We start from the raw sequence: 22,992 nt of genomic DNA, 5'->3' as shown, positions 1-22,992 counted from the left end.
TAGTTATTGATTGGAAATGGTTTTCAATGTTCAGGCCCCTGTGACCTTGACCTTTCACGGAGTGACCCCAAAAACAATAGGGGTCGTCTACTCCAGCAGCCCTACAACCCTATGAAGTTTGAAGGTTCTAGGTCAAATGGTTCTCCAGTTATTGCTCGGAAATGAAGTGTGACGTACGGACGGACGGAAGGACGGACAGGGCAAAAACAATATGTCTCCTGGGGGAGATATAACAAATGGAACCTCTATCGTGCAGACAAGAAATTGTTGACGCACGGACGGACCGACGACGGACGACAGACAAAGGGTGATCACAAAAGCTCACCATGTGACAGGTGAGCTAAAAATGCACATTTTCACCTAATGACATGCCTAGCTCAAGAAGTATATGATGTAAATTTATGAAATCTTGCAGGAGTCTTTATCATGATGTGACCTTGCACACTTGGCATTCTTCTAGAGATTTTAGTGCTAGTTACTGAGTTACGGCCCTTGAACTAGCCAAAATAGTGGATTTTTTGTTTGTGGTGCTCATAGCTCAAAAAGTATACGGCCTAGAATAATGAATCCTTTATATAAAATGTTTGTTAAAGCTATACCTCCTTAAGACTGCAAACATCTGAATTATTGTCCCTTTTTTGTGACAAATGTACCAGTGGGGGCAAACCCTTTGTCCTACAGACACATTCTAGTTTAAGTTATGTTTAGGAGAGGCAGAAGAGACAATTTTGATTACACTTTCCTTTGGAGGCACAACGAAAAACAAAGCACCTGAATCAAAGTAATATAATTTATTTCCATAACATGAGTACATGTGGTTTGAAATAAACAAATCAAAAAGTAAAAACAGTAATTTTAGGCCAAAACAAAATAAGAGGTCCCTAGTATCCATATAACAATTAATGCTTTTTCTTTTGGGGGGTAAATGATGAATGTGCTAGTATCTGGGTGGAAAAAGAAGTTGTCTTGTTGCTGTTGTTTTTTTTACAAAAAGGCAACATAAGGAAAACCTTTACCAAAAGAGCTGTTTGTAAAATACTTATCATTCCCAGTGCAAAGCTATTATAAATGTATACAAATAATTTAGCAGATACAACAGTATGGCACAGCATGGATGATATACTTCATGACCTGTTGGAGTAAAGGTAGTTCTGCAAGTTTGATAAACCAGAAGTGATGGCGTAACGTTATTTTTCAGGAAAACGTAGAATAAAGACTGGATTCGGCGTATGGAAATGAAAATCATTTTATTGGTTAATCGCAACCAGTGAGTAAATTTATTACAGTGGCTTTGTTGCTGTATTTCTAAAGTCGAAATATGATATTAAAACATATCACACGTTAAATAATTCAAAATAATGTCTTAAAATTAGCGTGAAATGTCCGGTTTACTTTAATCATGGTCAGATATCTCAAAAATAAGTACACGGACTTATACATTTTAATACATCAAATCATAGGCCAAGTCTTTATTAACAATTGTGAAACTTTCATCAAAATCTACATTGTAGAAAAATTTCTATATACGAAAATGTTATGAATGTTATCATTTTCCCATAGACTCCCGTTATGAAGTATTGCGTGAGGTCCCTATTTTTCAAATCAGTCTAGCAGAATATCAAACACATGACCCTATCTTTTTTTATTTGCTGAATTTTCTGTGTATATTCTGAAGTTTTGAAAAATCGGAGTTTAATCAAATTCTACATTGTAGAAACAATTTCGATCAAAACGTGCAGAACTACCTTAACTGACCGGTTTTCAAAAAAGAGTAAAACCACATATTGTCATTTCATGCAGTTTCAAAGCTTAGAGTGGCCCAAACTTTCTCCAATTATTGATAAAAAGCCATAGCCGGAAGGCCCACTGTGCCACAGACAATCATCCTTTTCTAATTAGAAACCATTTTTAACATTAATTTTTTTTATTTCAAATGACATTATATACTGAAATGTCATCCAAACAGTGAAATTCATTAAGAAATAATGGTAATAGAATGTGCGGATAAATGAGCTTCACCTTTTCAGCTCAACTGAGCCAAAGGCTCAAGGTGAGCTTTTGTGACCGCTCGATGTCCATCATCCATCGTGTGTCAACAATTAGCAAGAAAGTCGTCTTCTTCAAAACCACTGGGCAGATTTACACCAAACTTCACAGGAATGATCCTTGGGTGGCCCCCTTTCAAAATTGCCCAAAGAATTTAATTCCATGCAGAACTCTGGTTGCAATGGCAACCAAAAGGAAAAACTTAGAAAATCTTTTTCTCCAAAACTGCATGGCATAGAGCCTTGATATTTGGCATGTGACGTCATCTAATGGTCTTCTATCAAAATTGTTCAAATTGTGCCCCTGGGATGAAAAGAGGCCCTGCCCCAGGGGTACCATGTTATACATAGACTTACATAGGAAAAAAACTTTAAAAACCTTCTTGTCTAAAACCATAAGACCTAGGCCTTTGATATTTGGTATGTAGCATTGCCTTGTGATCCTCTATCAAAATTGTTCAAATTATTGCCCTGGGGTGAAAAAGAGGCCCTGCCCTGGGGGGTCTCAAGTTTTACATAGACTTATATTGGAAAAAACTTCAAAAAATCTTCTTGTCTGAAACTGCAATGCCTAGGCTTTTGATATTTGGTGTGTTGCATTGCCTTGTGGTCCTCTACCAAAATTGTTTCAATTATTACCCTGTGGTGAAAAGAGGCCCTGCCCTGGGGGTCCCAAGTTTAACATAAACTTATATAGGGAAAAAAATAATAATCTTCTTTTCTGAAAGTTCAAGGCCTAGGCCTTTGATATTTGGTATGTAGCATTGCCTAGTGGACCTCTAACAAGATTATTCAAATTATGCCCCTGGGGTGAAAAGAGGTCCCACCCTGTGGGTCACTTGTTATACGAGTTATATAGGAAAAATATTTAAAAAATTATCTGATCATATTTCCAGTTTAATTATATTTACCTGATGTACCCAAGTGATTACGGTTCACCTTACTGTGACCTTGACCTACTGACCTACTTTCTTGTTTTTCAAGATACAGCCTTGAAATTTGGATGACATGTACAGTTTTGCTAACAGATCTTAACAAGAGCACCATCTTGTGGGTGCATTCGCTCATCTGATTTTTTTGTCTCTGTATAATAAAAATATTGTCCTACCCATGATTTTCTAAGTCCAAAAAGGGCCATAATTCTTGCAAAAAGCAGGATGGAGTTATGTTTCTTCCTGTACATAATCAGCTTATGATGGTGAACAACTGTTGCAAGTTTAAAAGCAATAGCTTTGATAGTTAAGGAGAAAAGCTGACCTAAACACAAAACTTAACCAAGAAATCTGATATTTTCTAAGTCCAAAAGGGGCCATAATTCTTGCAAAAAGCAAGATGGAGTTATGTTTCTTGCTGTACAGGGTCAGCTTATGATGGTGAACAAGTGTTGCAAGTTTAAAAGCAATAGCTTTGATAGTTAAGGAGAAAAGCTGACCTAAACACAAAACTTAACCAAGAAATCTGATATTTTTAAGTCCAAAAGGGGCCATAATTCTTGCAAAAAGCAAGATGGAGTTATGTTTCTTGCTGTACAGGGTCAGCTTATGATGGTGAACAAGTGTTGCAAGTTTTAAAGCAATAGCTTTGATACTTTAGAAGAAAAGCTGACCTAAACACAAAACTTAACCAAGAAATCTGATATTTTCTAAGTCCAAAAGGGGCCATAATTCTTGCAAAAAGCAAGATGGAGTTATGTTTCTTGCTGTACAGGGTCAGCTTATGATGGTGAACAAGTGTTGCAAGTTTTAAAGCAATAGCTTTGATACTTAGAAGAAAAGCTGACCTAAACACAAAACTTAACAAACAAATCTGATTTTCTAAGTCCAAAAGGGGCCATAATTCTTGCAAAAAGCAGGATGGGGTATTGTTTCTTGCTGTACAGGGTCAGCTTATGATGGTGAACAAGTGTTGCAAGTTTAAAAGCAATAGCTTTGATAGTTAAGGAGAAAAGCTGACCTAAACACAAAACTTAACCAAGAAATCTGATATTTTCTAAGTCCAAAAGGGGCCATAATTCTTGCAAAAAGCAAGATGGAGTTATGTTTCTTGCTGTACAGGGTCAGCTTATGATGGTGAACAAGAGTTGCAAGTTTTAAGGCAATAGCTTTGATACTTTAGAAGAAAAGCTGACCTAAACACAGAACTTAACCAAGAAATCTGATTTTCTAAGTCCAAAAGGGGCCATAATTCTTGCAAAAAGCAGGATGGAGTTATGTTTCTTGCTGTACAGGGTCAGCTTATGATGGTGAACAAGTGTTGCAAGTTTTAAAAGCAATAGCTTTGATACTTTAGAAGAAAAGCTGACCTAAACACAAAACTTAACAAAGAAATCTGATTTTCTAAGTCCAAAAGGGGCCATAATTCTTGCAAAAAGCAGGATGGAGTTATGTTTCTTGCTGTACAGGGTCAGCTTATGATGGTGAACAAGTGCTGCAAGTTTCAAAGCAATAGCTTTGATAGTGTTTAGGAGAAAAGTTTACCTAAACATAAAACTTAACCAAGAAATCTGATATTTTCTAAGTCCAAAAGGGGCCATAAATCTTGCAAAAAGCAGGATGGAGTTATGTTTCTTGCTGTACAGGGTCAGCTATTGATGGTGAACAAGTGTTGCAAGTTTCAAAGCAATACCTTTGATAGTTTAGGAGAAAAGCTTACCTAAACATAAAACTTAACCAGGCAATGCCAACACCAGCGCCGATCAAGTGATGACAATAACTCATCATTTTTTTTCAAAAAATCAGATGAGCTAAAAACTGACTTTCAGTGACCATGAATGTGACCTACTGACTTACCTCCTTAATATCTTAGCATCAGTTTGCCATTTGAAACATGTGGCTCATATTACTCAGATGAGTGATTCAGGGTCACCCTCTTGTTTGGTCATGCAGACTTTTGTTGAGTTTCAACAAGAGGACCATGATGGTCCTGAATCGCTCACCTCTTCCCACATGACCCAGTTTTGAGTATGACGTCGTTTTTTCTATTATTTGACATAGTGACCTAGTTTTTAGCTCATGTGACCCAGTTTTGAACCTGACCTAGATATTATCAAGATAAAAATTCTGGCCAATTTTCATGAAGATCCATTGAAAAATATGGTCTCTAGAGAGGTCACCAGGTTTTTCTATTATTTGACCTATGGACCTAGTTTTCAAAGGTACGTGACCCTGTTTTGAACTTTACCTAGATATCATCAAGGTGAACATTCTCACTAATTTTCATGAAGATCTCATGAAAAATATGGCCTCTAGAGAGGTCACAAGGTTTTTCTACTTTTATACCTACTGACCTAGTTTTTGACCGCACGTGACCCAGTTTCGAAACTGACCTAGATATCATCAAGGTGAACATTCAGATCAATTTTCATGAAGATCCATTGAAAAATATGGCCTCTAGAGAGGTCAAAAGATTTTAATTATTTTAGACCTACTGACCTAGTTTTTGACCGCAGCTGACCCAGTTTCAAACTTGACCTAGACATCATCAAGATGAACATTCAGACCAACTTTCATACAGATCCCATGAAAAGTATGGCCTCTAGAGAGGTCACAAGGTTTTTTTATTATCTGACCTACTGACCTAGTTTTTTAAGGCACATGACCCAGTTTCAAACTTGACCTAGATATCATCAAGGTGAACATTCTGACCAATTTTCATGAAGATCCATTCAAGGGTATGCCCTCTAGAGAGGTCACAAGGTTTTTCTATTTTAAGACCTACTGACCTAGTTTTTGATCGCAGTTGACCCAGTTTCAAACTTGACCCATACATCATCAAGAAAAACATTCAGACCAACTTTCATACAGATCCCATGAAAAATATGGCCTCTAGAGAGGTCACAATGTTTTTTCATTATTTGACCTACTGACCTACTTTTTGAAGGCATGTGACCCACTTTCTAACTTGACCTAGATATCATCAAGATGAACATTCAGACCAACTTTCATACAGATCCCATGAAAAATATGGCCTCTAGAGAGGTCACAAGGTTTTTCTATTATTTGACCTACTGACCTAGTTTTTGATGGCACGTGACCCACTTTCGAACTTGACCTAGATATCATCAAGGTGAACATTCTGACCAATTTTCATGAAGATCTCATGAAATATATGGCCTCTACAGAGGTCACAAGGTTTTCCTATTTTTAGACCTACTGACCTAGTTTTTGACCGCACGTGACCCAGTTTCGAACTTGACCTAGATATCATCAAGATGAACATTCAGACCAACTTTCATACAGATCCCATGAAAAATATGGCCTTTAGAGAGGTCACAAGGTTTTTCTATTATTTGACCTACTGACCTAGTTTTTGATGGCACGTGATCCACTTTCGAACTTGACCTAGATATCATCAAGGTGAACGTTCTGACCAACTTTCATGAAGATCTTATGAAATATATGGCCTCTAGAGAGGTCACAAGGTTTTTCTATTTTTAGACCTACTGACCTAGTTTTTGATGGCATGTGACCCAGTTTCGAACTTGACCTAGATATCATCAAGGTGAACATTCCGACCAATTTTCATGAAGATCTTGTGAAATATATGGCCTCTAGAGAGGTCACAAGGTTCTTCTATTTTTAGACCTACTGACCTAGTTTTTGATGGCACGTGACCCAGTTTCGAACTTGACCTAGATATCATCAAGATGAACATTCTGACCAACTTTCATAAAGATCCCATGAAAAATGTGACCTCTAGAGTGGTCACAAGCAAAAGTTTACGGACGGACGGACGGACGCACGGACGCACAGACGACGGACACCGCGCGATCACAAAAGCTCACCTTGTCACTTTGTTACAGGTGAGCTAAAAACAAAAAATAATTTTTTAAAGAAATATGGTTGAGAGACAAAAATTAATTTACGTCGTCTTGCCTGGAAAACAAAAAGTGCCTTTTTTGTACAAATATGGAATTGAAATAATTAGAATGGATATTAATGGAGAATTGAAATTTTTTATACATTAACACAATACTTACAAAATTTTCTAGATTATGTCCCTTTGTATTTTGTTTTGACCTCCTTTGTTACTGTATGAACATCATTCACAATAAATAATAAATATTTTGTGTCTTTTACATACAATCGACTTTTCAGTCCTATATCCTCACAAAAAAAAAAACAACACATCATTTTTTACACAAGTCAACAAAGTACTAAATTTTAAAACAAGTTTTACAAAGTCAAGTTGATTTATAGCTGTAAAATGTGATTATATACTGTATTTCAACATTCTCAAGTTTGAAGTAAACAATAAGACAGAGCCAGCTGACATTATAATTATAAAACAATAACATAAATAACTTTAAACAAAATTACAATAAAATAACAAGCAGAATTTATACAGAACTGTTACAAACATGTGAATTCAATGAACTGGCACCCCTCACCAATGGGTTTACCTATTTTTTGCAAAAGTATCTCATTTCTAACTGAAATTATTGAAACAAAAATACTAACCTTTATATAACTGAAATACTGTTGAAAAACATTGTTAAACTCAAAAACAAATGAAACGAAAGTAATTTCTATTTATAGTAACAATGACCTTGAAAGAACAAACCAAACTGCTTATAAACCTTGGTCTCCATGCAAGCTATGTATGTCTATGTCCCAAGATTTGCCAATGTTTCATTCCTTACTGAAGCCATTGGGGGAAAACCGTTTTTTCTATTTTTGTAACAGTGGCCAGTGACCACAATGCATATCTCTTTCTACAAGAAAGCTATGTATGTAACATATTGGTTACAACATCTGGTTCCCCTCATGAAATATCAAGTAGAAATAGACCTTTTGCCAGTTAATACTATATATAGTTCACACTATAAAGGTACTATACTAAGGGACATAACTTCTGTGTTCTTCTGGCAATCTGATTCAGACCTTACAGGGCACATCTCCATAACAGAAATTAACATTTTCACCAAGTTTAATCTAAATACAAACCATGTCTTAGATATGACTTGGGATGAAAGGCTGGATAAAAGGGAGATAATATATATATTACTTAGTATCTAGACAAGGACAGATCAGTTGTGCACAAGGTATGTCTGACTTATCAAGCTTTGTTAATGTCCCTTAGTTAAGTGGAACCTCTCTACATGCAGTCCATCCTGGATCTATACTCTACAGGGGCATTTATATGCTTCATTGTGTCTGAAAGGGCGGATGGACCTTAATTAAATGACTTAATTAAAGATTCTGTGGTCCAGTGGTAAAGCAGATGGACTAGTAATTTTACAAGTTTTCATGGCTTGGGTTCAAATCCCAGTAGGGCCATACCTTTTTTCTTTTTTTTTATCTTTAAACCTAATTTTGATAGGTTTGTAGCAAAAAAATTATAAAATTCTTTACAAATGAACATGTGATATGTCCTGGAATGAAAAATCTGGCATTGGCATATCTGAAATCTGATTGGTTGAAATATGAGATTATTGTACTGATATGTCTTGTATACATGTTTCCCTGTAAGATTTTTATTAGAAGCTATTGAAAACTTTTGTTTGTAATAGTATTTCTACTGGATGATTATTTCATTCTGATGACAAATTTAAGTTTAAAAACATGAGCATCACAAACAATAAAGGACTTGAGTTTTTAGTACATCAGAAAAGAACAATTTTAATTTGTTTTCATGTAATTACATTTTAAGATATCTCTTAACATTGATTGATATTAAAAAAAAATAGCCATTATACATGAATTGTATAATTGTTATTGTCTTGATTTAGTGATATTTGGAACTAAGGCTTCTGGAGGATGGTTGGGCTATATTTGGAATTTTGACTATATAAAGTGAAAATTACTCATATTTTGGAAATATATGGAACATTTACATTTGTTTTAATACATATACAGTTTGCAAAACAATTTAGGTAAAAATATACAACTACTTTAAAAGATTTTCAAATCTGTATTTTGACTTTTAATAATTTCTCAAACAAGTTTTAACTGTCTTCGGTGAAAAGACAGACTGATAATTGTTATTGTAAAGATGTTGCTGGTCCAGAAAAGTACAGTTACTGAAAATTAAATGAATTTTGTTTGTTTTTGATGGGTTCAGAGTCACACTGACACAATTTAGGTCACAAGGCAACTTTTTCCGGGTATTATTTCATCACAGGTTGGCACCTGGGCAGAACCACAGACCTTATGTAAGCCAGTGTAAGTAATTTTACTTTGAGCAGTGGAGTCTCAAAGACATGACCCCTGGTTTCCTGTTACCACTGGACTCTGCAGATAATACACTTATACACAGGACAAAATAAAACATCACAGTTTTCTTGCTGGGAATGGATGTTTGTTACAATATATGGTAAATATACAATGAAATATAAGTGAGTGAGATTTTATTGATTTTTCATTGAATAATTATTAATATCTGATAAGAAGCCTTGAAATCACCCATTAAACAGTCAAGACTGTATAAAGCAGCCAGCCAAGAGAGAAACATGATAACGCTGCTTAAGGCAGGTGAAAATAAGAACAAAATGTTAACAGGGAAGTTAACTGACTGGCTGTTTAAGACAGTAACTACTTACTACAGGAGGTCAAACAGATACAAATTATGTGACTTTTATTACCAGTTCCGGGATACGATTATTTTACTTTAAACTGTATCCTTTATGAAATATTAATACACTGTAATGATCTAATAATCAAAGTATGAAATAAATCAAAGCCTTACTGAAATCAAGTGACAGGTAATAAAAACTCTATGTGCAAATCAAAAAGTTGTTTAGTGTATAACATAAAAAAAAATAAGTTATTATTCCAACTTTAAGATTCACCAACCAAAATCACCTTGAACATGATACACACTAACTGTGAAAGTTTATTCTTATTTTACAATCTTTTTGAAACACAACCTTGTTGCATGACCAGCTGTATAACCATAGTTTTCATTCACATCCACATTTGGCACCATAGTTGGCCTTTATCCATGTACTATACATAGTCTAAACCTTGCATACTTCCTAAGCCAGGAACAAATATAACACAAAAATAACTAGAGCTATCATTTAAGGTGATTAATAAAACTAGATGCCAATTTGTTACTGAGAAAGCAAAATCTTGTGATCGTGATCTTTGACCTATCAATCTGACATTGACCTTGGAGCTAGTGATCTAGGTCGTGCACTCTGCATATGGACTTGATAAAGATAACAACTGATGCTAGTTTCATAAAAAAAATCCTTCCAGTAGTTCAGATATAGTGAACAAAAATTTAAGCTATTTGATTATGATGTAGTGACCTTGGATGCATGCCAAGCACACCATTTTGATGATGTAAATATTTGCTAGTTTTAGTAAAATCTTCAAAGTGGTTTAGAAGATATAGAGCAGACAAAAAATGAAGCTACTGAACAACTGAACTCCCAAGTAAGACCTTGACCTTGGATCTAGTGACCTGGATTGTGTTCTCGGCACGTTGTCTTGATGAGGTTATTAACTGATGCAAGTTTTATAAAAAATTCCATGTGGTTAGGAAGATATGAAGCAGACACAAATATGGACGTACGTACAGATGGATGGACAAAACAATGAATGGACATGCATAAACTTCAATATAGCCCTTATATACTTTGTTCCTGTGGGTATAAACATATTTTATTCAAATCCAAGAGAAAAATCTCATAAATATTAAATAAATTCTTTAATGACTCTGGTCTGCCCTAGAAACAGAAATCAAAGTTCTGAAAGTATTGAGAGTCTGGTAAGGTGCCAGTAAAGCTCAGTATATGAATACATTAATGGTCTTTAGTCATGAGGTAAACTTGACTAGTTATGAACTCCCAAAATCACATGTTTTGTCAATTATTAAATAACAAAAGCCTTTGCATGCATTATTGTTTAATATCCCATGGTTAAGGGTTCAGAAGTGTTGCAAATTAACCATTAAGATGTTAAAAAGAGTGATTTAATATCCAAAGATCTAATTGATAAACTAAGGAATGTCTGAGGATAAACCACAAGAAGGCCTTGATTACATCAACATGCTCATAAAAATATGCTGATCTACAGTCACTGCAAGGTAACCTGAAAATATCTAATTCCATTATAGCTTCTCCACAGATAATGAGTAGACACTTGTTTTGCTGAGTATGCAGCACTTGATTTTCCACAAACACATCAGGCCAAGTTTGCATAATTTTTAAAATCTAAAAATCTGTCACTGACAATGATTAATGTATATTGTAATAATACTGTAAAGATGATCATAAAATATCTATCTCATAAAACAATAGTATAAATTATAATATATGTTTGTTAACTCGTTTAATTGGTTAATTAATATTTGGATCAAATGTTAAATAGTCATAACCTCTTGGTAATGGAAAACATTGGAATGTTGCAAAAGTTAACAAATTTGTGACACATTATACAAATTTAAACAAACAAAAAACAGTTGTGACAGTAAAACACTGCATTCTATATCAACAAATATTCAAAACTTGAGCATTAAGTAAAGAACTTTGACTTAAAGAAATACTGACTTCAACCAAAAAGAAGAAAAAAAGACAAAAATATGTATGAAGTATAACATCAATAGTGGCCTAACTTTTTTTCAACAAACTGTGTTCTTTTATTTGAAAGTTCTCTATAAAGAAACAAACAAAAAACCCAAACACTACACACAGAGTTTCATAGAACATTTATAATGCCATCCAGAAATATTGCAATTATTAAGTGACCCTGCTCTGCAGATAATCTGATATTTGTCAAAAAAGCTGATGAAATTCTTTAGATTTCACTCAACATTTCAAACCTTGTTTGCTTCCAACATTTAAGCTGACACTGAAAAGTCAGGGTTGCTGTGTTTCATGAAAGCAACCTAAATCCAAAAACTATACAGCTGGTCCAACATTTATTTTGAAAACTGGTACCAGACCAAAATTATTCCCTGTAGTGAAAATCTGTCAGTCTTTTTTATTTATTTTTTTTATTGACAAGAGCTGGCAATGAAAACATGGCTCGACTATTTCGATGCTGAATATTGAAAGAGTGCATATTAAAGGAAGCTGGAGCTATCACTGGAGTGTTTAATGACTTCAATATAGCAGGTGATCTTGAAAAATAGTTTAAGTCCATGTCAAATGTATTAAGAAATAACAGGATATATTAACTTATTATAAAAGGGACATAACTCATAAAACTGAATAATTTGATTAAACGCCTATTTTTATACAATAATATATTCAATGGCGTTGTACATAATAATAATAATTATCATTATAACAATATTAATAATGACAATAGTAATAATAGCAGCCTTATTGTAACAAACAGTCATGACCGCACCCCTCCCCTTGAGGTCATTTTACCTCTATTGCGAATACCAGTGCTTAAAGCATCACATGGTACGCCCAGACGAGCTGCATATAGAGGTTCAAACCCCCCGGTTAATGGTGCCATCATATACTATTTAAGAAAGAAATACTACATACTACCCTACCCATAGAGCCTTACCAACAAGTGCGTTTAATTAAACAAACCTTGAAAATATAAACTTAAGAACTATCACCTGCTGTTTTCACATAATAAACAGTTATCAAGAATTTAAAACAATGCCGCGAAATCTCTGAAATACTGTGTCTTAAGATTTTTTTTTAATGTGTCAAGTGATTTACTTTTGCGTAGTTCTAACGGCAGTTCATTCCAAAGTTTTGGACCAATAGTAGCGAAACTTCTTTCATTGAATGTTTTGCACTTGTTGTATGGAACAACATAAAACAACACAAGGACATTCAGAATTTTCTGACGACCTCAAACCTTGTCTACTAGGAATATACTCTGTGAGCAATTCTGTTAAATACAGAGGTGCTCTGCCAGTGTGACAGCTATACATGAAAGAAAGTATCTTGAACTCAATTCTTGCTTTCACCGGCAACCAATGTAAGTGATACAATGCTTGTTTAGAACTGTCAAATTTCTTCCTGTTAAGGACAAGTTTTGCGTACATGTTTTGAATACGTTGCATCTTACGCACCTCACAGTAAGCTACACCATTTGTGATTTACATGATCTTTAAAGTTCAAGGTTTCGTCAAGAAATGCACAGAGATATCTAATTGTGCTGGAGCTATCACTGGAGTGTTTATATCAGAATTTAGTTTAGAATATTTCTGCAAAAGTAATGCACCATGTGTAATAATTAGTGACTAATAATATGGAATAAATACTTTAAGGTATTGGACCCGTAATAGAGTACCTCCTTTTTGAAGAGTATTCAATTCCTTCCATAAACCTACTTTGACTGCAATTTTCAGGGGGGCGTAGGTTCAAGCCCCACTGAGACCAAAAATTTGTTTTTCCATATTTTCCTTTTTTTCTAGTAAGTTTTTACTTCTTTCAAGACTTATTATGGATGTATTGTACAAAAGAGGAAAATTTTCATTTTATAAGCGATTTCTTGTTGTTCAAAGTGAATTTACCTCTGAATCAGGAGGGGTAGAGTTAGACATCTTTAAAAATACTGAGTTACATGCAGTAAAAGTTCTCTATTTTGCCTTCATTCTTTAGATTACATATTGTGGAAGAAATACAGGTAGGCTTTACTTCTGCCCCAAGGTTATTTTTGAATGAAGTGAGCAAAATTCAAAAAGACCCACAGGATTCGACCTTAATTTTTCAATGTTGGGGTTAGAATTCTGTCTCATTAAATCTGTTTACTTGAGGCACCCTAGAAAAATTGATATTTACAGTTTTATTTTGTGTTTTATAATTGTTTAAGAATAGTCTGATGTTTCTTTTATCAAAATTAATGCTGTAATGAATTCTCTGCAAACGTTTTAGATAGTGGCCATCACATTGAAATTTGTCTCTACTTGAGCTTGAGGAAATACCATAAATTATACAAAATTTACAAAAAACTGCACGGTAAAAGTTGTTTAAAATTTGCAACACAGTGTGAAACATGGTCAACTTTAAGAATATACCAAGCAAATGCCATTTTTTAAACATTACTATTAGGGGTCCAATACCTTAAGTTCGAATAAAATCCCTTCTGTAATGACAGAGATATTGTGAAAATGCATTAAAACTAAACAAAAATTCTGTAATTCATGAAAAATAGAGACCAGGGATATGGACCTTATGTTGTATGATGTGTGTAATTATGTGAAACCAGTATTTTAACTTAAAGTAAAATCAATTAAGTAGTAACAGAAACAGAGTGAAAGTGCATCAAAACTTAATTCTGATATTCCAACTAAAGAGGGGCCATAATCATTGAAATATTTATGCCAGAGCCAAAGACCTCATATCATATGATATAGCTGATGAAGTGGAACAATTTTTTTTCTATTTTAAATCAAATCCATTCACAAATTACAAAGATATAATATAAAGAGCATCAAAATAAACCAAAAAAAAAAATCAAAGAAAAAAAGGGACATAATTAATGAAATATTGAAGCCAGAGTTATGGCCCTTGAATCATATGATGTGGATGATGATGAGGAACAATTATTTCAAGTTTGAATCCAATTTATTCAGTAATAACAGAAATAGAGCGAAAGTGAATCAAAGCTTTAACCTGAAATTTAAAGAAAAAAAAAAGCATGATTCATGAAATATTGGTGCCAGAGTTATGGCCCATGTGTCATATGATGTGGGTGATAGTGTGGAACAACCTTTATAAGTTTGAATCAAATCCATTCAGAACTAACAGTGTCCCGAAATGCATCAAATTAACCAAAATTTCTTAGTAAAAAGGGGGCATAATTCATGAAATATTGGTATCAGTGTCATGGCCCTACTGTCATATCATGTGGGTGATGATCAGGAAAAAATAGCTTAAGTCTGAATCAAATCCATTCAATATATTAAACAGAGATAGAGTGTAAGAGCATCAAAACTTTAATTTGAAATTCTCAGTAACAAGAGCTCGTAGAACACAACATGCCCCCCTTGATGCATTCATTAACTGCACAAGGAACAGAAATTATTTGGTCACTGTACACAAAAGTTCTACTAGTCTGGGTCAATGTGACCTTGACATTTGACCTATTGACCTCAAAATCAATAGGGTCATCTGCTGGTCATGATCAACCTCCCTATTAAGTTTTGTGATCCTAGGCCCAAGCGTTCTCATGTTATCGTCTGGAACTGGTTTAACTGTTCCGGGTCTAATGTGATCTTGACCTCTGGCCTACTGACCTCAAAATCGTTAGGGGTCATCTGCTAGTCATGACCAACCTCCCAATCAACTTTCATGATCCTAGGCCCAAGAGTTCTTGAGTTATCATTCGGAAACCGTTTAACTGTTCCGGGTCACTGTGACCTTGACCTTTGACCTTCTGACCTCAAAATCAATAGGGTCATCTGCTGATCATTATCAACCTCCCTATCAAGTTTCGTGATCCTATGCCCAAGCATTCTCAAGTTATCATCCAGAAACCGTTTAACTGTTCCAGGTCACTGTGACCTTGACCTTCAAACTATTGATTTCAAAATTGATAGGGGTCATCTGCTGGTCATGTCCAACCTCCCTATCAACTTTCATGATCCTAGGCCCAAGCATTCTTGAGTTATCATCTGGAAACCATTTAACTGTTCAGGGTCACTGTGACCTTGACCTTTGACCTATTGATCTCAAAATCAATAGGGGTCATCTGCTGGTTATGATTAACCTCCCTACCAACTTTCATGATCCTAGGCCCAAGCATTCTTGAGTTATCATCCGGAAACGGATTGGTCTACATACAGGCCGACCGACTGGTCGACATCTGCAAAACAATATACCCCTCCTTCTCCGATGGGGGGCATAAAAAGGGGACATAATTCATTAAATATTGGTGCCAGACTTATAGGCCCTTATGCCATATGATGTGGGTGATGATGAAGAATATCTATTCTAATATTTGGAGCAAATGCATCAAGTAACAACAGAGTTTAGAAAGTGCATAAAAACTTCAATCAAGGTGCGGACAAGAAATGGACAAGAACAAGTAGGACAGCTCTCCATATACTTCTTATAGTCGAGCTAAAAGTATGTGAAGGAACAGATAATTATAATAACCAGACACACTATACATGAAAGACAACCCCTTAATTGGCAACTTTTGTAAAATCTGCTCGTCTTCACATATGGATATTGCATTTGTCATCTATGGTATAAGTAATTTAGTCACAAATGTCTAACAGAAGATAAATGTTTGCACTAACAACTTTTGATAAGTAAAGAAGGACTGAGCAAATTTCTTTTTATTATTATTAAAATTATTTTCTACATGACTAGGTACATCTCTGAATGCTCTTAGAATCAAATGCTCCAGGAGTACGTCAAACTGCAGAGTTAAACAGGAAATTTAGTTGCTCCATAAATTTCAATATAGTATCTTATTTCGCCTTCATCTTTGCATGATTATAACTTAGCAAAATATTTTAGACTGCTTAGGAATATAAGGTCGTAAGTCTGTAGACATTATATAGCACTTACAACCTTATACTTCTGGGGCATCGATTTCAGTGTGGCAAAATTAACCACCTATACAGTACTCGATGCTTTTAACTACATTGACTAGATGATGTAAAATCATAATTTTAAAATACAATTACAACATCTTAAATTAATTATTTACCTAAAAACTAAATCACAACAACAGAAAATAAAAGTCTAAACTATAGTATAATAAACATCAAGTCTTTGATCCCCGATTTGTCGATGATTGCTTTTCCGATTCTTCCCTTAAACTGGCTACTTTCAGTCTATCAGACTGAGAATGAAGTTTTCTAAACAGCTCTTTAAATTTATTCTGTGGGAACAGTGTCTCTATAATGCCTTCTAGCACAACGTAAACAAGACGCCGGTTCAAACTTCGGTACTGGAACATGTCAAACACACGTGTCACTCCAATACGTGCTGTATCAGAACCAAGGAAATGTCGAAGTTCATCTGAAACAACAGAAAAGAATAGTTTAATATGCTGGAGAGGGGCTACAAAATTCATAAAATACAAAAAGCAGATGTTCATACAAGACAATAAAAATACCAGTAGTAAGAATGACAAAGAAAATGAATGTTTAGTGATATTATTGTTCTCTTTAGAATACAAATGTATATTGTACTTTACATTATTAATCAATCTTTACATGTAATGCAAACAACTGAAATATTCAAGTATTGAGTTAACATCTGAATATTCATTCACACAAATTTGTTTGACATTTATAAGCAGATAACACATATTTTAACATATTTATGCCGGTCAATAGCTATATATAGCTAATGTTGTCTGTATATTTAACACCGACTTTAAATAAAATTTGTATCTCTGTATCTCTTTATATTTCTATTCTTGCACATTGACTAAACAATTTCCCCCAAAGCCTCTTGTGTAATTCCAATTGAAATAAAGCAAGAATAAACTCTTAACATTTTCTTTCACTGCTCTTTTATCCTAAGCCAACAATGATGAATGTTTAAAGTCTGAAATTTAAATTAAGACTTTAATATGCTATGTTTTCTTTCCACACTACATGTATTAATTTTACACAAATTATAATGAAACATAAACAAAATGATATTTTCAGGCTTACAAAGAGGTCATCAAAATGTTATTAGTATAATTAAACTAAACAAAACAAGTTAAGGCACAATGAATATTAAATGTTCTTTTACCTAAGTCTGAATTTTAGACTTCAAACAATGAATATGGACCGAAAACGAGAACAGGATGGTTTTATCTCAAACTTCATTCTTTAAACATTCTGTTGTAAGACTGAAATGGCTACAATAAATTATCATTCAATTTGATAGTTCCGGGATCAAATTTATGTAAGATTTTTCTGACATATCTAACTGAGTGTATACCTGGAATGCTGCCTAACATTTTTGCTCTACACACAACGCGTGTCCTCATTTTTGAATTATGATCCCTGTCTGGTCTGGGCTCTGATAATACACCCTCCGGCCAAAATGAATCCCTGCAATATTATACATACATGTCATCTTTGTGTTTATACTGGCACTTAAAAGTGATTGCACTTGAGATTTCAATATGCAGTTGTGTAAAGAATCAGTTCATTATGAAGACAATTGGTAAAATATCCTGGTTGATAAACCAAACATTTCCCTCTAGGGTAAAAAAACATTTTTTTTCACTTTACTTACCCTTTATCAAAATACACATCTAAACTTTTGTTTATTGTCAATGGTCATTTACTGATACAGATATTTAAATTCAGCAAAATCTTAACATATCTAAAAGTTCAACATCCTTTGTTTTGACTCACAGATATGCGGTGCTTTTAGGGCACTTTTTTCATGCTAAAATTAACGTGATGCATCAAACTGCAACATTAGATTAGAACAAACTACAAATTTTTAATGTATATGCAATGCACAAAATTTTGATTTACTCAGAATTGCCACCAAGTCTAAAAACTTTGACCCTAACTTTATCTTAACCACATAACTTAATGATCTGAACTGAATCTCCTAAACTCATTTACCTTCTGTTTAATGTACTGAGTTACCTGCTCTGACTCACCTGAAGGTTTTTATGTACTCAGCAACCTGCTCTGACTCACCTGAAGGCTTTGATGTACTCAGCAACCTGCTCTGACTCACCTGAAGGCTTTTATGTACTCAGCAACCTGCTCTGACTCACCTGAAGGCTTTGATGTACTCAGCAACCTGCTCTGACTCACCTGAAGGTTTTGATGTACTCAACAACCTGCTCTAACTCACCTAGTTTAGTAATCTAGTCTGATTCACCTCAATCCATTGTTGTCCTCAGCAACCTGCTCCAACTCACCTATAGGCTTTAATATACTCTGCAATCTGCTCTGACGGCTTTTATATATGTAGCAACATGCTTTGTTTCACCCGAAGGCTATGATGTTCCGACTCTGTCTCAGCAACCTGCTCTGACTCACCTGAAGGCTTTGATGCACCATGTCTTGACTCACCTGAAGGCTTTGATGTACCCAACAACCTGTTCTGACTCACCTGAAGGCTTTGATGTACCCCACAACCTGTTCTGACTCACCTGAAGGCTTTGATGTACTCAGCAATCTGTTCCGACTCACCTGAGAAGGCTTTGATGTACTCGTCAATCTGTTCTGAATCACCTGAGAAGGCTTTGATGTACTCCTCAATCTGTTCTGAATCACCCGAGAAGGCTTTGATGTACTCATCAATCTGTTCTGAATCACCTGAAGGCTTTGATGTACTAAGCAATCTGTTCTGACTCACCTGAGAAGGCTTTGATGTACTCAACGATCTGTTCTGACTCACCTGAAGGCTTTGATGTACTCAGCAACCTGCTCTGCAGAGGTCATCCAGTCAACATGTTCAACTATTTTTCTAAAATGCAAAATGAAAAATATGTCACCTGATAATGTCTTTTATCACATTTTCTATTCTATAGCTGTCAGAAAGATACACTGAACAGCACACGTGAACCTTTTTTGACAGCAAAGTGGGAGAATAAGATTTTAAAAGTCGAGATTAGGGTACGTGGTAAAAGTGGAGATTTTGTATGGAGCAAATACACAAGATGGTCAAGTACTTTTACTTGCTTGATCTGACACGAAGGACATTTCTAAAATACTATTTCAGTTATGTAATGGTGGCAAACCTAAGTTTCTGGGCTTTGTACCAGTACTGCATTGTTTTCCACAAGCAACTCCTGCCCCCCCCCCCCCCCCCAAAAAAAAAAACCAAGAGCACCGCCTTGCGGATGCAAATGCTCATCTGATTTTACTGTCTCTGTATTATAGAAATATTGTCCTACCCATGATTTTCTAAGTGTAAAAGGGGCCATAATTCTTGCAAAAAGCAATGTAGAGTTAGGGTACTTGCTGTGCAGAGTCAGTTTTTAATGGTGAACAAGTGTTGCAACTTTTAAAGCAATAGCTTTGATAACTTAGGAGAAAAGTCAACCTAAACATAAAACTTAACCAAGAAATGTGATATTTTCTAAGTCCAAAAGGGGTCATAATTCTTGCAAAAAGCATGATGGAGTTATGTTTCTTGCTGTACAGAGTCAGCTATTGATGGTGAACAAGAGTTGCAAGTTTTAAAGCAATAGCTTTGATAGTTTAGGAGAAAAGCTGACCTAAACATAACACTTAACCAGGCAACGCCAACGCTAATGCCGATCAAGTGGTGACAATAACTCATCTTTTATTTTCAAAACATCAGATGAGCTAGAAAAGTGATAATCTAATGACTAGGACTTCACCCAACAAAGTATGAACATTATCGCATTCCCAAAACCAATAATGGTAATCTAATGATCAAAAACAATATTGCTTATAGTATGAAGTGTTACAGCCATAGGCCTAACCATTCTGCATATAATAATCAGAAACCAATTTTAATTGGAAGAAGTCACCCTTGACCCCTAAAACAATAAAGGAAATCTTCTGACCACATTGTAAGAAGTTTGCCGGTCACAGGACGAAGCATTTTCAAGTAACTGATATGAAGCTTTTCAGCCTTTTATAAAATATGGGAAAAATCATTTTTACACATAATATCCACTAAAATAAAACCAACTGGCTAACAAGCAGACAAAGCAAAGAAAATGCAAAAAAAGGGAGAGTGCATAAAAGAAATTTCCACAAATGAAGCTGAACGCTTGTTTATCAACTTTATTAAGACACAATAGTAAACTGCCAAGTACTTACTTGTTCATCCTGTCACCAAGAATGGATTTAATGAGTTGTTTGAGAACACGAACTATCTGTCGGCGCAGCCACTGATTCTTCTGTCTCAAATCAAATACTTCATCCATGAGTAAAAGCATGATGCGTAGTGGAATGTTTTCACCAATCTACAACAGAATACTCGCAATAAAACTAACACAACTTTCTAAGTATTTTGTGAATACAGTCTCACAGAGGTGATAACTTTTAAGTTTGTCATCAACAGGTTAAGAATTTCCAAGCCAACAAAGATTCTGATGAAAATGCAATGTCAAATGTTATAAAACTGAAATTGGAGAGCAGTTTTTAACCCTTAGCCTGTATATTTCTCAAATGGACTGGTCCATCGGTCAGGTTAAACTCAAGCAACTGATTGGTTGATTCTAAGCTCAATCTTTAAATTGACCAATGGGAAAATCTTATTCTAGACATCTAACAGCTCAGTTTTCAGGGGTCACACTGGAATTTTTTTTCTCTGAGCCACTGCTTTTTCCGAAGATGAAATTATGAGGCCAACAACGGCGAAGCGCATAGCATTGATGTTCTTGTAGGACTACATTTTATGTACCAAAGTACTCATACCACTCGAGAAATTAAATTATTATGTAGTTATAACATATTTCTTAGTAACCCTTTAAAAAGCTATTTAGAAATCAATTTTTGTTAACATCTAAAATTATCATTATTATAAATATCTGCCATTTAATAAAAAAAATTCTGAACATGATATTTAAAATAAAGATGTCAAAAAAGAAGAAATTTTGTTTATAAGCAGTGTCTTATTTTGCATATTGCCTATAAGTGGGTGGGGTTCGATGCCTTCGCATGTTTTATTCTCAAAAAATACTTTAATATATGAGCTCCTTTTGCAACAGATTTTCTTAAATGTAGACTCTTTATTGGCTTTTTATTTAAGACTGCACTAAAAAATCTCGTCAGAAATGACAGAAATTTCCGAAAATTAAGGTCGCGAAAATGGGTGACAAATACGGAAAACGTAAAGTAGAATTAAATTTTTGATAAAATACCTATGTTTTATTGCCTTTCTATCATCATATCTATTCAATACTTACAATTTCTGCTTATCTAAAGCATTTTTATTTGTTTTTGCCCAAACTAACCCTCGGCAACTAACATGATAAAAGAAAATTTACTACAGATTGTCTAACGGCCGATTGCTCATAAAAAGGTATCAAGTGCACAAAATGATGATTATAATTATCCAGTTTGTTATTCAATAATCTAATTATCGCCAATTAACTGCCTGGTCAAATAAAAGTTTTGCAAATTGGCTTCCTCCCTTTCAATAACAGATGTTGTTTGTCTACACAGACTATCGATTTTTCACACCTTTTGGTTCCTAAAACTGGCAATAATCGTAGTTTTGTAGACAGACGTAGCTTCGGGCCATTTTCGCCACTTAGAAAATTTCGGAGCCACATTTAATTTTTTGTCGCAAATGGCTCAAGTGGCGATCGACAGCGTGACCCCTGAGTTTTAAAGTTTTGGACCAAAGACTGTCACCGCTTTGTCACATTATGGCAACAACATTTTGTGGAATTATTTGAAAAGTCTTTAAATACGATAAAAGATATAGAAAGGACACAGAATATGGTCTCCTTGTGCTTTGATTTTATCGTATGACCCTTGATTTTCAACTGACATGGTTGCACACTATGTTTTGCTTGTCATTTCATTATGTCAAACATTGTGCAAAGTTATAATTCTTCAACATGATAAAAACAAACAAGAGCAGACAAGATTTTGAGAGTGATAGTTCAGCAAGAACCAAAACAATACTACACAGACTTTTTGGAATATATATGTATAGGAAGATCAAGTAAACAATATTTCACCTTCTAAAACACTATAATTCATATTCACATAAACAAATATTTCAGGCAGTATTTCCTGTTCAATACATACTGTACTGCATACTTGTCTAACCTGATATTTTATCTTGGTAAATAAATATGAACAGAACTAGGGTAGCCTCAATTTTGATATTAATCAACTAAGATGGTCAACTAACCTCTAGGTCCAGCCCAGCTCCAACTTTGGTTCCCTGATTCAATGAACTTCCTGATCCCTTGAATGAGTCCTGCAAGGAATAACACTCTAAGATATCAAGATTGTTTACAAAAAAAACAACACTGTTTTATCTTCAACTGTATACTTATTGACAGAAAATGCTACATTTTTCATTTCAAACTGTTGAAATATAGTTCACATAATTACATGCAAATATGAACTTCTACTTTCTAAATATCCTGCAAGTCTGAGTAAAAAG

The 22,992-nt window shown here is 34.6% G+C and overlaps 1 protein-coding gene across 2 annotated transcripts in view; it reads right to left on the bottom strand.

Annotated features, from left to right (window-relative positions):
* Positions 1-776: 776 nt before the first annotated feature.
* The window catches only part of LOC123531342 (sorting nexin-13-like), a 128,504-nt gene continuing 106,288 nt past the window's right edge, over positions 777-22,992 (bottom strand). For both annotated transcript variants that reach the window (XM_045312201.2, XM_045312200.2), the window contains exons 24-28: positions 22,735-22,803; positions 20,685-20,830; positions 19,288-19,356; positions 17,860-17,972; positions 777-16,941 (exon numbers count right to left, since the gene is read on the bottom strand). In XM_045312201.2, coding sequence (XP_045168136.1) covers positions 16,685-16,941; positions 17,860-17,972; positions 19,288-19,356; positions 20,685-20,830; positions 22,735-22,803 — 654 coding nt within the window. In that variant the 3' untranslated portion in view covers positions 777-16,684. The remainder of the gene's footprint in view (positions 16,942-17,859; positions 17,973-19,287; positions 19,357-20,684; positions 20,831-22,734; positions 22,804-22,992) is intronic.

The sequence above is a fragment of the Mercenaria mercenaria genome, chromosome 11 (assembly GCF_021730395.1).
Source record: "Mercenaria mercenaria strain notata chromosome 11, MADL_Memer_1, whole genome shotgun sequence".
Taxonomy (NCBI): Eukaryota; Metazoa; Mollusca; class Bivalvia; order Venerida; family Veneridae; genus Mercenaria; species Mercenaria mercenaria.
Note: the sequence above shows the minus strand (reverse complement) of the source record. Positions and strands in the feature narration are given on the sequence as shown.